The following is a 14398-nucleotide window of genomic DNA, read 5'->3' on the forward strand; positions in this document are numbered from 1 at the left end:
GCACCCACTTGTGTTAGCCCATATGGGCTTAAGTTGGTTTCTGACTGGGTCTTAGGTGGGGTCCAAATGGGCAATTTGATGTCGGAACCATGTGGGCGCCACCTGTGTTTGCCAATATGGGCTTGAACTGGGACCTGAATGGGCCAGAAATGGGTTCCAGCTGGGCAAATTACATGTGACCCACGTAGGCCACACTTGTGTTGGCCCATTTAGGGCTCCAACTGGTTTTGCACATGGGTTCCACCAAGCACCCACTTGTGTTAGCCCATATGGGCTTAAGTGGGTTTCTGACTGGGTCTTAAGTGGGGTCCAAATGGGCAATTTGATGTCGGACCCATGTGGGCCTCACCTGTGTTAGCCCATATGGGCTTAAGTGGGTCCTGACTGGGTCTTAGGTGGGGTCCAAATGGCCAATTGTATGTCACACCCATCTAGGCCTCACCTGTGTTTGCCCATGTGGGCTTGAAGTGGGATCTGAATGGGCCTTAGGTGGAGTCCAACTGGGCACGTTTGAGACCCATGTAGATCCCACTTCTAGCAGCCCAAGTGGGTAACATCCGGGCCCTTTGCCAACATGGGTTTCAAGTTGGTCCTGAAGGGATTTAAATAGGAGAATTAAACAGTATATTGACAAGAACCATGTTTAACTACTGCTAAGTTTTACCAGGGTGAAAAAACAATATCAGACAATATATCTTTTGACAATGTTTATTTCTGGGAACTTTCGGCCTTCTGGTTGTAAAATACAAAATACAAAATGCTTTGGTATTTTTAAAATATAAAATGTATACATGGAAATAAAGTGTAGACAGTATTGGGCCAATATGCATCTTCAAGTCTCGTAAACAATCCATTTAACTCTCGTAAATTATCATTAAGATAGAACTCTTGTAAACAATCATTTGTAATGATGTATACATGACACATAACAGTGCAACTCTAAAGTAACAACTTAAATGTTCTGGACACAAACTAATAAGGAACCCATATCTCTTAACTCAACTACAACAAAAGGAGGGTTCTTCTCATGAGGTAGTTAATTATTCCAGCAGAGGGCCATTTCAGCCAACAAATCCTGAATGATAAACACACCACAAACTGTGTGTGTGTGTGTGTGTGTGTGTGTGTGTGTGTGTGTGTGTGTGTGTGTGTGTGTGTGTGTGTGTGTGTGTGTGTGTGTGGCCTATTGGACCTGTTCCTGATTTTCCTGTGTTCCCTGTGTTTTCGAGGGATCTTCTAGCTCGTAGGGTCCGGTTTCCACCACGGTCTCGAGCTCCGGTGAACCATTTGGACACGGCCAACTCTGCCTCCTTCTGGTTTATTTCCTGCGTGACGGCGTTCTTCTTTATTGCCCTTAAAGATAAATGACAAGAAGCCAACTTAGTAATGCTGGCTTGATTTTTACATTATGAAACCATATAAGACAGACATCTTTTCAAAAGTTTTATATCGCTGAGAAATGTGTATGCTTTTTAAAAACAACCGAGTCAAATCTGAGAACAGTTCATTAGAGTTGTACTCCAAGCTATTCACACGGCCAAGTGCTACAGGAAAAATGCAGGATTATGTATAGAACCTGGTGGCTAAGATGTTCTGATGCATTATTGAGCATTCTTTGCTGAACAGAAAAAGAAAATGGAACAATAATTTTAAATGTCTTGAGCTATGGTGGCAATTTAGTTTTCATGTAGAACAACTAAGTTCAGGTGGCACCATATGTTATGGCAATAACACAAAATCTAATTTACCATATAGAACGTCAAAAAGTGCCAGTCCTCGGAACGCCTTCTTGCCACTGCGTCCGAAAAGGTTATACTCGAGTGCCAGCTTATTGGTAAGGAGGAACCCCATCATCCTCCTGACACAACGGTCCACGGAAGTCCCCCCAATGTCTGCAACCATGGCAATCTGAGTACGATAAAAGTCACAGGAAGGAAATTCTGTATTAAGTGAACAGCTAAGATGTCAATGCCCGTTGTGTGCATGCACTCAAAGGGCAGGTTAACAGACTACCAATGTGATTAGAAAATACAAGCACATTTTGAAGTGAATAAGAGATTTAGAAAATACAAGTACATTTTGAAGTGAATAAGAGATTTGAACTTACAACTGCAGATTTAAAGTCAGGGTCACCCAGCTTTAAGTTCATGGACTCGAGATCTGCCTACGTGTCCAGCGGGAACACAGCTCCTTCAGGCAGCATGTTCAGCATCTGCCATGGACCTTCTGAGTGCTCTTTACTTCCTCTAGGAGTCTCACGAGCTGGGTGAACATTTGTTCTCCCATGCCTGGTGCTCGTGGTGCTGGACTTGGGCTGCTCATTGGGGTTCCAGCTGTGGGTCGTCTTATTGGGGGTCCGGCTGTGGGTTGACTAGGGGTTCCAGTGCGGTGGCTCATCTGGGTCCCAGTGGGGCGGCTCTGTCACAGTTGATAATAATAAACTTTATTTGTAAAGCACCTTTCATGACATGACATGCAGCTCAAGGTGCTTACAATTACAGTAAAGTAAAACTAATTTAACGATAAAGCAAAAAAAGAAAGCAAAAGCATAAAACAGCATTTAAAAATCAACCAAAAGCCAGAGTGAAGAAATAGGTCTTCAGCTGTGTTTTAAAGCTATTCACAGAGGCTGCCTGCCTTACGTGTAATCGGAGTTTATTGGGGTGCTCACGTTTGTGGGTTCAGTGGGGCGGCTGATCAGGTTTGCAGTTGGGCGGCTTGCTCTTGGTCTTCCAACTGGGGGTGTCCACACTCGGGATTCCAACGGGACTGGGGGTTCTTCTGGGACTCGGGGTTTCTAAACATAATGTAACATTTCAAGATGTTAAATTCTCTGTATATTTTATAAAAAAGAATAAAATCTAATTCCATACTTTACATACTTGTCTGAGAAGAGGGAGATACACCGGGGCTGCTGCTTGGACTGCTGATCGGACTTGGACTGCGGCTCCTGTGTCTTTTGGGGGGGGGGGCTCACTTTCTTGGACAGTGCACGGGGAGGTGTAGGTGGTAGGAGGTCATCATCGAAAGCTTCCGATTCCTCCTCACTCGTGAGCGCCTCCCTCTGTTTTTGCGGTGGCCTACATTCAGTTAAAAACATACATTTTAGCAAACATAAAAAAGTAACTTTAAGCAGTAGTTCTCAAAATCGAGTCCGGGGACCCCATGGGTCCTTGAGGGGGTTTCCAGAGCATTCCTTGCAAAATGTATTAAAAAAAGTACAGGCAAGAGGGACAAATCAGTTTAACCATGCATACGTCAACCATTTGAAAATTGCTGATCTACATGCTCACAACATGTCGCAATGCAAGACGTGGTGAGCTTGTAGATCGGTTATTTTCATTTTTTTTGTAACAATGAAATAGGGCATTCATTTACGAAAAAACTAAAAGTTACAAAGAGATACAAGGTTTCACAACAATATCATGAATACCAGTGATCAAAGCTACAGAAACAGAACATTAAATAATGAGTTGATATTTAATTTATACAATCATGCTGTTTGTTGTGCATGGTGAGGGCTTGCATGTCAAACAGCTCATATATGAGAAATATAGCATGAAATGACATGGAGGAGCGAGCGAGCAGGAGTGTGAGGAATGGGAATGTGGTCGTCAGTCTAACCTGCTTGCTTTCTCCGGACTCGCATCTAATCTTCACCTCCTGGCTCAGAGGTGGGACTAATGCGTCAAATAATTATAATGGGTTAGATACAGGGGGAAATTCCAGGTTTCAGGGGTCCTTGAGGGCAGGGGTCTTCAACAGGGGGTCTGGGACCCTTTGGGGGTTCTCAGAGTCACTACAGGGGGTCCCCCAAATCTTTGTGTGATATGATAATGTTTTTGTTTTACATGTTGTTCTACATGTTTAACCACTTGAACCCTAGTATCCCTTTTCTGAGGAGAACTTTAGCCAAAAATAGCCGGTCTACAAGCTCAAAACGCCTTGCAGCGCGAGGCGTTTTGAGATTGTAGATCGGCTATTTTTGGGAAAGACATATACAGTAGGTGTGTAGAGGGAAAAAAGAGCAGCAAAAGTTTATCTGAAACACAATTCTATACAATATAGAAGGGGTCCCTGCTTCATCTCTCTCTCAGCCAGGGGGTCCTTGGTCTGAAAACGTTGAAGACCCCTGCTTGAGGGGGTCCTCAGATAAATCCCCAGATAAATGAAGGCTAGTTAGGAACCAAATGGACCCTTATGTAGCTGTAACTCTCAGGGTGTATGGTGGTCCGTGGTCTAATGCAGGGGTTCTCAAAGTGGGGTCCGGGAGGGCCCTATATTCATCAGCTATTTAAAAAAAGAAAAACCTTGACATAACACCACAAATCTTGTATGGGGTCCTTGGCACAAAATCTTTTCAGATGGGGTTCCGTGGTCAAATACACACCTTGACAAGAAAACATTTTAGAACCATTGCCTAACAACAGCTATTTTTAGTTACCTCCTGTGTCGCCTTCGGGATGCATCATCACCATCAGTCGCTATGTCCGATGACGTCTCTCCCAGCTGGAGCTTCTCACGAGCCACTGCGTATGTCTCTTCAGGAAGAACACAAAAACAGGGGAAGGGGACATTAAAGCAATTTTTCAAAGTTAAAACAATATGATGCCAAAGTTAAACCTTTGAATGGCACAGGCTATCATAAGCCTATCATTGCCTACTTGCACATACATTGTAACCAGGGGTGCACATAACTTTTTAGGTGTGGTACTCAGAAGAGCACCTGGAGATGTGACTTGGTGCGCATGGTCCCGTCCGGTTTTGTCGGGGGGGGGGGGGGGGGGGGGGGGGGGGGGGCTCAGCGAAGGAAAGCAGAGCGAAGGACGCTCTGCTTTTAAATTACGCCGATCTTCGCCGTTTTTTTTCCTCACGCTGTTAGGTAAAGCCCTCCAGGTTGGTGCCCTGTGCTGCTGCGCTGATTTTATCCGCCAGATTGGGACGTTCACGGCATATTTTGCACCATTACGGTGCGTTCATCATCGGTGACGAGTGCGGCGAGGCAATGCGAGGCGAAGCGAGGCAACGCGAGTCAACACTCATACAATCACGTGCAGCATGCGTCCTCTACCCCTGCGCGTAATGGCTGTACATGGGGCCGACGGGTGCTTTAGAGTGATTGTGTGAGTATGGCTTCAGGAAGTAAATTCCTAGCCTCGATCTCCAAGCTTTTATTTTTTTAGTTTTGCTAAAAAATAAAAGCTTGGAAATTCCTGTCCCAGCTGTTGGTACGCAAAAGCGCCTCGCGTTGTCTGATGTGGTGCGCATTTTTTATTTTGGGTGCGCATGCGCACCTGCGCACCAGTTATGTGCACCCCTGATTGTAACACTCCTTGTAAAAGCTAAGCTACTGGTGGCAAACTTGTTTTCAATGTGGAATAACAAAGTTCATGAGCCTTGTCAAAAGTAACAAGTGGGTGCATGATGTTGCGCTCCCTTTCCACCAGTTAGAGCAGCTGTATGCTGTGGCATGCTTCTACTATTGTACATCAAATGTTTTGCAAAACTTCAACATTTAATGTAGAAATGCACACGGAACAATTAAAAACTCAAATTTACCATATTATGCAACATAAAAAAGACGCAGGTTTTGGAACTTCTTATTATGACGGATACAAAAGGTTGGACTGCATCATTCTTCTGGTACAATCATCTAATGAAATGCCTCCTATGTCTCAACCATGGCAACCTGAGTATATGGTAAAAGTCACAGGAAGGAAATGCCATATTAAGAGAACGGCAAAGATATCAATGCTCTGATCCTAACATGGTTAGAAAATACAAGCACATCTTAAAGTGAATATGAGATTTGAACTTACAACTCCAGACACGAATACAGCTTGTCAATTGTGGACTGGACATCTTCATCTCCAATTTACTTAGACAAAGAGAGAAGAATTACCCAAAAGAAAAAGAGACACACACACACACACACACACACACACAAAACATTTTTTTTTTTTAAAAGCTTGTATGGAATTCATCAAGACTGTGTATGTGTTTCAATGTTTAGAGTAGCAGGAGCTAGAAGTTTAAATATATTTCAGTCTTTAATACGTTACAGTATGTCATGGCACAATAGCCAACTCTTAAGAGATGGCTAATAAAATAATCACAAATGTATGAAAAGGGTCTTGTTGACAGAGAGACAACGGACATACCATTCCTTTGTCCAGTGAGGTTCCCTCCTGAAATGGATTCAAATAACCCTAATTAGTCACTGCAAAATATCAGTTTCCATTAACTAACCTTGGCAGTGTAAAGTAACTAAGTACATTTACTCAAGTGCTGTACTTAAGTACAATTTTGAGGTACTTTCACTTCACAGAAATACTTCCAATTTTAAGTACTTTTACTTCTACTCCACTACATCTCAGAGTCAAATATTCTACTTTTACCCCACTACAATTATTTGAAAACTTTAGTTACTTTGTAGATTTTGATTAGTATTACAAAACATACATTAGCCACTTCAGCCATTTGAAATAAGCAGATCTACAAGCTCACAATGTGTCGCATCGCAAAACATTGTGAGCTTGTAGATCTGCTATTTTCAAACGTTTTTCTGCATTTCAAAACTTGAAATGAGACATTCTGCATAATGAGTACTTTTACTTTTGATACTTTAAGTACATTTTTTAACAAAAACTAGCATTCTAGCTAACATTATGCATTGTTTTTGTCCCCCCATAAACAATAGCATTCCTATTATGAGGGAAACATCCGCCCAATTCTCCCAAAATAGCAGATATACAAGCCAAAATAAAAAGTACATTTTTAATTCCGGACTTTTACTTGTAATAGAGCAGTGGTTCTCAAACTTTTTCATGTCAAGGACCCCCAAATTGACACTTATTAGCCCGCGGACCCCCATTTGAAAAGATATGCCAGGGACCCCCCATAAAGAGAAGATTTTCACGGCTCTATAGCAGTGATTCTCAACCATTTTAATTTCAAGGACCCACAGTTTGACATGCATTAGGCTATGGACCCCCATTTAATGGCATTTATATCTCTGGGACCCCAATTCATATTGTACAATCAATGTTAATCTAACTCTGAGAGTGTACAAATGGAACCAAATGGACCCGTTAGGGTCCATTTGGTTCCATTTGTACACTCTCAGAGTTACAGACCCATAAGGGTCCATTTGGTTCCTGTCCATCATTTAGCTGGGGACCCCCTGGAACCCCCTCAAGTACCCCTGGGGGTCCCCGGACCCCACTTTGAGAACCAACGTAATAGAGTATTTCTACATTGCAGTATTGATACTTTTACTGGATAGGCTGGATTGGTGCTGCTCAGATGCAATCTAAAGCCAACCTGGTATATCCGGTAAATTTTCACATACACATACATGCAAACATGATGTCGTTTCCGTATCCGCTCTAGACCGGAACTGTTGCCTACTAAGTCAAGTGAATTGATAACAGACCCGTCCAGTTAGCTCCGTTCATTCTTTTTTCTTTTAGTTCACCATTATAAATTAACAAACTGCTTCACAGTGGTATTGGTTACAACTATGCTTATGCAATTATTAAAAACACTAAAAATCTATAATTGTATACACAGAGATAAACTAATGAGAATGCATTTTAATCACGAAACGGCGAGCTAACGTGAACTAGCATGCTAGCTAATATTATGCATTGCTCTCCGGACTTGCCACGGCAATATAATATCATAATAAGTTTAATCAAACGATGGTGGTATCTGAACGGGTACAAACTATATTACTGGCCCCAAAAAATGGAGGGAAACAGCTTGTTGTTACTTACATAAAAACATATCTCATCACTGCTCCAACACTCCGTCTCCTTGGAGTGTATCCAATCCGAGAAATAGATCCGGAGATTCTGGAACTACTTCTTTTAATGTCCAACAACCTTTTATTGATTTTATTTTGGTTTGTTTCAGCTAAAAAATCTCCTTCTAACGAAGGCTGGCATACGTTAAATTCACCGAGCGGTTTGAGAATTCAAACAGGAATGACGTCAGTTCCTGTAGTTGCCAGTGTTTCCATATTTTGCGAAAGAAATAAGCAGACAGGTCTATGAAAACAAGCCGAAAACTGTGTATTGGCATATGGTCATGTGGTGACTAAAGGCCACATGGCCTATATATACATATAGATTAAGGGATCAAAGCTTTCCCTATTTTTTTTTAGCAGTGTATATTTAAAATAGCCGATCTACAAGCTCACAACGCGTCTTCAAACAAGCCGCTTATAATAAGCATACATGGCAACACTGCAGGGCTTACAATGCACGGCTGCTATGCATTCTGGGACTTGAAGTTGACTTTGAAAGTGTTCATTGTTCTTCAACCCAACTGTGTGTCACTTGTAATTGAATTTATTCATTTATCTGATACAGTACCAAACTGACACAGAGGCAGTTATACTTATTATAGGCAGGAACATTATTAAAGGTTTTTTAAGGTTTATATTATGTGTAATAAACCTTGTCTCAGGTATGAGAAAGAAATGTAAAGAGCCCGGCCACAGAATATTTCTACTGTAAGCATTAATAACTGAGGCAGAACTTCCAAAGGACATTAACAGGATACTTTATTTATTTAACTATATTAAAGCAGAAAACACTAATAAAAGACGAGAGGTAACCATACGCAAATCGTATTACAATTCATTGAATGATCAGTTATCAACTATAGTCATAATTTAAAAAGTTCGAATTCATGAACACCTACAATATAATCAAACACATTTACTAGAAACTCTAAAACTACTACTTAACTTTCAACATGTAATCATATGTATTATTATTTTGTTGTATTGTTAATTTGTTGTTTTTATTTTTGTTTCAAATTAATTATTTTATTTTCCTTTTAATTTTATATAAAAGCCCTTTACATCATTGGTTCTCAAAGTGGGGTCTGGGGACCCCCAGGGGTCCTTGAGGGAGTTCCAGGGGGTCCCCAGCTAAATGATAGATTAGGCACCAAATGGACCCTTATGGGTCTGTAACTCTGAGAGTGTACGTTAGGGTCCAAATGGACCCTAACGGGTCCATTTGGTTCCATTTGTACACTCTCAGAGTTAAATTGACATTGATTTTACAATATAAATTGCGGTCCAAGTGATAGAAATGCCATTAAATGGGGGTCTGTAGGCCTAATGCATGTCAAAGTGGGGGTCCTTGACATGAAAAAGTTTGAGAACCACTGCTTTACATAGACTCACCCACACATAAGTAGGCCTACTTAAAATAATCAGACAACTTGTCTTTGTCTTGTCTCAGAGAACTGGGTCCTCTGCTAAGCGATCCCCTTCACACCTTGCAGTGCAGAGATGTTGTCTGTCATTGTGAGAGGAATGTAACACATTCAATTCAAGTTTGTGTCTTTTCTCGAGTAGCCTAATGTTATGCAAAGCAGCCAGGTAGACGCTATATTGAGAACGGCTCGCCACTGACGGCGCGAACCTTGAGAGGCTATTGTTTTTAAACGTTAAGGCGTTAAAGACCGCCGCTGACGGTGCGTGCACGCGCGCCCCCAGCTCCCACAGTGTCAGAACTAAGGGTACGCCGTACCCCCCCGTACCCCCTACAGCTCAACCCTGCTTTACAATCAGGTTAATTATGATTCAATGCGCATATATATTACAGATACAGACTGAAACTGCACAGCGCAGACAACATTGCCCTTGCAAAGAAAAACTTCAGCTTAATAACATGTCCTGCTCCTTGTGTTGCACAGCAGCATCATTACAAGAAAAAACTAATATGCTATTAGACAGAGAAACTTAAACTGCAGCGGCAGGCAATGTTTCAAAAGCATAAAGTGTTTCATTATAGGACCAGTGTGTGTGTGTGTGTGTGTGTGTGTGTGTGTGTGTGTGTGTGTGTGTGTGTGTGTGTGTGTGTGTGTGTGTGTGTGTGTGTGTGTGTGTGCCTGCGTGTATGCATGCGCTTGTGTGTGTGTGCAGCGCGTAGATATCTCCCAGCCAGCACGCCCACGTGGGACCCATATGGTTTCAATGCGGGCTACTTCGGTACTGGCCATGGGCTTGAACTGGGCAAATTATGAGGGTCCCACATGGTCTGCATATGGGCTAACTGGGAGTGGGATGGAAGTGGGCTAGCCCATGTGGTTCCCACATGGTCTGCATATGGGCTAACTGGGAGTGGGATGGAAGTGGGCAAGCCCATGTGGTTCCCACATGGTCTGCATATGGGCTAACTGGGGGTGGGATGGAAGTGGGCTAGCCCATGTGGTTCCCACATGGTCTGCATATGGGCTAACTGGGAGTGGGATGGAAGTGGGCAAGCCCATGTGGAACCCACTTTTGTGATACCAGTTCTAACCCTCTAATCGCTTTAGAAAATAATCAAAATATATATATTCCAACTTGCTTTTTGACGCTGAATCCAACGGTGCCAGTCTCAAAGCTGCACGACCCCTAGGGTCCAAGATAATCATAAATAACTGTCTCAAAGGCTTGGAAAAGTCATTTTTCAAAATTAAACACCAGATTCCGGGTCAGTGCGTTGCCCAGAACGTGCCCATATAACTTTCGCCATACACAGCCTTACGGTTCTCCTCAACTGGCTGGGGTCAAGGGGCTATCTTCTGCACGTTATATCTCGATAACGATGCGTTTTTGGAATCCGCCTTTTGGATATGTCGTACAGCTCATTAAGGCGCACGCGTGGATGCCCTCGGTGTCCCGATCCGACATTCCTACAAGAAATGTGTTTTTTAAAGTTTGCATTCACTATGGTCTAAAGGTCTAACACTCTATGTAGGTCCCTGAAAGTAGAGGACTCTGCGCGGGAGTGTCGTACAAGAAAGGCGAAGACATCAACGCGTGCGCCTCTGCAAGCTTTACAACATACCCGAAAGGCGGATTCTAAAAACGTATCGTTATCGAGATATTAGCCTTTATTGTGCGTTCTAAGTCGACATTTGACCCTAGCCAAAATAAGGAGAACCATGAAGCCGTGTGCGAGAAAAGTTGTATAGGCGCATCCGGAGAGACGCGCCGATATATAATCTGGTGTCAGAACTTGTTTACGCTGTTTACATTTTTTAGCCCATATATAGCCCATATGAGACCCAGACATGGGTTACTAGTTCTAACCCATGCCCTCTTAGCCCACACATAACCCATATGGGACCCAGACATGGGTTACTAGTTCTAACCCATGCCCTCTTAGCTCACACATAACCCATATGGGACCCAGACGTGGGTGACCAGTTCTAACCCATGCCCACTTAGCCAACACATAACCCATATGGGACCCAGACATGGGTTACTAGTTCTAACCCATGCCCTCATTGCCCACACATAACCCATATGGGACCCAGACATGGGTTACTAGTTCTAACCCATGCCCTTTTAGCCCACACATAACCCATATGGGGCCCAGACATGGGTTACTAGTTCTAACCCATGCCCTCTTAGCCCACACATAACCCATATGGGACCCAGACATGGGTTACTAGTTCTAACCCATGCCCTCTTAGCCCACACATAACCCATATGGGACCCAGACATGGGTGACCAGTTCGAACCCATGCTCTCTTAGCCCACACATAACCCATATGGGACCCAGACATGGGTTACTAGTTCTAACCCATGCTCTCTTAGCCCACACATAACCCATATGGGACCCAGACATGGGTGACCAGTTCGAACCCATGCCCTCTTAGCCCACACATAACCCATATGGGACCCAGACATGGGTTACTAGTTCTAACCCATGCCCTCTTAGCCCACACATAACCCATATGGGACCCAGACATGGGTTACTAGTTCTAACCCATGCTCTCTTAGCCCACACATAACCCATATGGGACCCAGACATGGGTGACCAGTTCGAACCCATGCCCACTTAGCACACACATAACCCATATGGGACCCAGACGTGGGTGACCAGTTCTAACCCATGCCCATTTAGCCAACACATAACCCATATGGGACCCAGACATGGGTTACTAGTTCTAACCCATGCCCTCTTAGCCCACACATAACCCATATGGGACCCAGACATGGGTGACCAGTTCTAACCCATGCCCACTTTGCCGACATATAACCCTTATGGGACCCAGACGTGGGTGACCAGTTCTAACCCATGCCCACTTAGCCCATATAGAACCTATATGGAACCCACTACAATTGCCCAGTTCAAGCCCATGCCCGCTTAGCCCATATAGAACCTATATGGAACCCACTACAATTGCCCAGTTCAAGCCCATGCCCGCTTGGTACCCATGTAGCCCACATGTGCCCCACATGGGGCCCAGGTGGACATGTTGGCTGCTAGGGGAGAAAATGTAAAAAATGTCTCGCATTACCCCACTCTCCCCTACAGGGGTCCCTGGCATGACATATTTTCAGATGGGGGTCCGTAGACAAATACATCTCTCAGAAAAACTGGTTTAAACAACATTAGGAACCAAATAAGCAAACACTTCAAGAAACAAGTCCAAAAAACCGAAACCACCAATATTTAGAAGCATCTTTCCAGAAAGAAACAAGCCCAAAGTCGCTTATAATAAGCTGACATGGCAACACTGCTCGTCCCGGGTTGACGTTGTTCAAGCATGCGCACATGGGACAGTAAAGGATCCAGGCACTGTTGGCTTTCACCCCCTCGTGGAGGGAGTGTGTAACTGTCACTCAGTGGTGGAAGAACAAGTACTCGCATTTCTTTTTACTTATGTAAAAGTATCAATACCGCAATATCAAGAATGTACTTGAGTAAAAGTACAAAACTATTGGCATCAAAATATAAATGACTTAAAAGTACTAAAAGTAAAAGTACTTTATGTAGAATGTCCCATTTTAAAAGTTTTCATATTAGGGCATCGCAGTTGCGGCCACTTCCGGGTTGCACTGCAAAATACTCAATGCATTTTTTCCCATTGGCATTTCCAAAAATATTTATATCAATTTAAGCCTAGAATCAAGCCATCCAGGGTCCTGGTGAATCATGACCATTAAACATTTTTTTCTGTGATGTTTTTAATTTTATATTTAATGATATGATATACTATATTTAAATAAATACCCTTTGTTTTGCCGTTTTCAAAAAAGTTTTTTCACAGAATTAAACGTTTTATGGTCATGATTCACCAGGACCCTGGATAGCTTGATTCTAGGCTTAAATTAATTGATATAAATATTTTTGGAAATGTCAATGGGAAAAATGCATTGAGTATTTTGCAGTGGAACCAGGAAGTGGGCGGGAACTGCGATGCCCTATAGCCTAAACACAAAACGACATGTTGTGAGCTTGTAGATCGTCTATTTTCAAATAGCCAAAGTATAAACAGGGCTGAAGTGGTTAATGAATCCGTGTACGTAGCGTTCAGTTGATTTTCAAAATAAAATCCCAAAATCGAAAATTGGAAATTGGCCGTTCAGTTTATATCCGTTCTTGAGTCCCAAAATCGAAAATAAGAAATCGGCTTCATCTCATGAATGGAAAACGGAAATTGACCCGTTTTTTAACTTTCATTTTTTGTTAAACACAATTTTTGCCAAGATATAAAGTATTACTTTATAAGCCCGTATCTTGCGTTCAGTCTATTATTTAATGTCAACTAAAAAATAAAAAATCAAACATTGGCTTGATTTTCAATTTTAGCCTTTCATCTACATGAATGGAAAACGGAAATTGATCTGTTTTTTAATTATCGATCTTTCATATACATTATGTATTCTACTAAATTGTGTTTTTTTTTTGTTAAACACAATTTATTGCCAAGATATCAAGTATTACTTTACAAGCCCGTATCTTGCGTTCAGTCTATTATTCAATGTGAAATCCAGAATCGAAAATCGAACATTGGCTTGATTTTCAATTTTAGCCTTTCATCTACATGAAGGAAAAACAGAAATTGACCTGTTTTTAAATTATCGATCATTCATTATGCGTTGTACGTAACATTATGCGTTTGTTGCGTCATCCTATCACCCGGAACCGGAAGTGACGGCAACACACTTATATGCGCGCGCCTCACCGTGCATTCACTACCTACTCAGTCCTCTCGGAGCCGGTACGGTTACTGCAGTTCGGTCGTTAGCTTAATCGCTTCATGTGCCAAGGTCTTAGCTTTAAAACATGGATACTTGCACTCTATACTCAGGTGCAACGCGTGTGAATATCAAGATGGAGGACCTCAATGTGGAGAGGATCTCCCGGATCTTCCAGGTACAGTATGAATGAGTAAATTATATCTATACATATTTCGATTACCAGGGGTTTTCCCTCACTGTTTGAACTTAGCCATCATGCTAATATATTACGCTAATGCTATGCTTCCCTCACTGTTTGAACTTAGGCATCATGCTAACATGTTGCGCTAATGCTATGCTTCCATCCCAATGTCTGTTTGTCGACCTTGTGGTCTTAGATAGTTCACTTTAGAT

General features: G+C 42.5%; 1 protein-coding gene across 5 annotated transcripts; it reads right to left on the reverse strand.

Annotated features, from left to right (window-relative positions):
• Positions 1–156: 156 nt before the first annotated feature.
• On the reverse strand, positions 157–8013 carry LOC311049029 (uncharacterized protein). Of its 5 annotated transcripts, XM_084062457.1 has the most exons (9): positions 7779–8013; positions 6162–6188; positions 4445–4539; positions 2883–3080; positions 2672–2797; positions 2108–2418; positions 1749–1908; positions 1193–1353; positions 157–592 (listed from the first exon to the last, which is right to left on the reverse strand). In XM_084062457.1, the coding sequence occupies exons 2-5, from the start codon at positions 6162–6164 to the stop codon at positions 2698–2700; spliced, it is 396 nt and encodes a 131-aa protein (XP_083918583.1). In that variant the 5' UTR covers positions 6165–6188; positions 7779–8013; the 3' UTR covers positions 157–592; positions 1193–1353; positions 1749–1908; positions 2108–2418; positions 2672–2697. The 5 variants fall into 5 exon arrangements, 3 of the variants coding, with proteins under 3 accessions (XP_083918583.1, XP_083918581.1, XP_083918582.1); XM_084062455.1 differs by having other exon boundaries at positions 157–1353; XM_084062456.1 differs by having other exon boundaries at positions 157–1353; positions 2643–2797.
• Between the last annotated feature and the right edge of the window lie 6385 nt (positions 8014–14398).

Source organism: Gymnoscopelus microlampas (assembly GCF_963454915.1).
Source record: "Gymnoscopelus microlampas genome assembly, chromosome: 7".
In the NCBI taxonomy this organism is placed as follows: domain Eukaryota; kingdom Metazoa; phylum Chordata; class Actinopteri; order Myctophiformes; family Myctophidae; genus Gymnoscopelus; species Gymnoscopelus microlampas.

What these genes read in the sequence shown, in the direction of transcription:
- LOC311049029 (XM_084062457.1), bottom strand. An exon ending in TCCCGAAGGCGACACAGGAG is followed by an intron (nt 3,081 to 4,444) that starts GTAACTAAAAAT and finishes AACTGAATGTAG; the next exon opens with GCCACCGCAAAAACAGAGGG. An exon ending in ATCTCCCTCTTCTCAGACAA is followed by an intron (nt 2,798 to 2,882) that starts GTATGTAAAGTA and finishes CATTATGTTTAG; the next exon opens with AAACCCCGAGTCCCAGAAGA.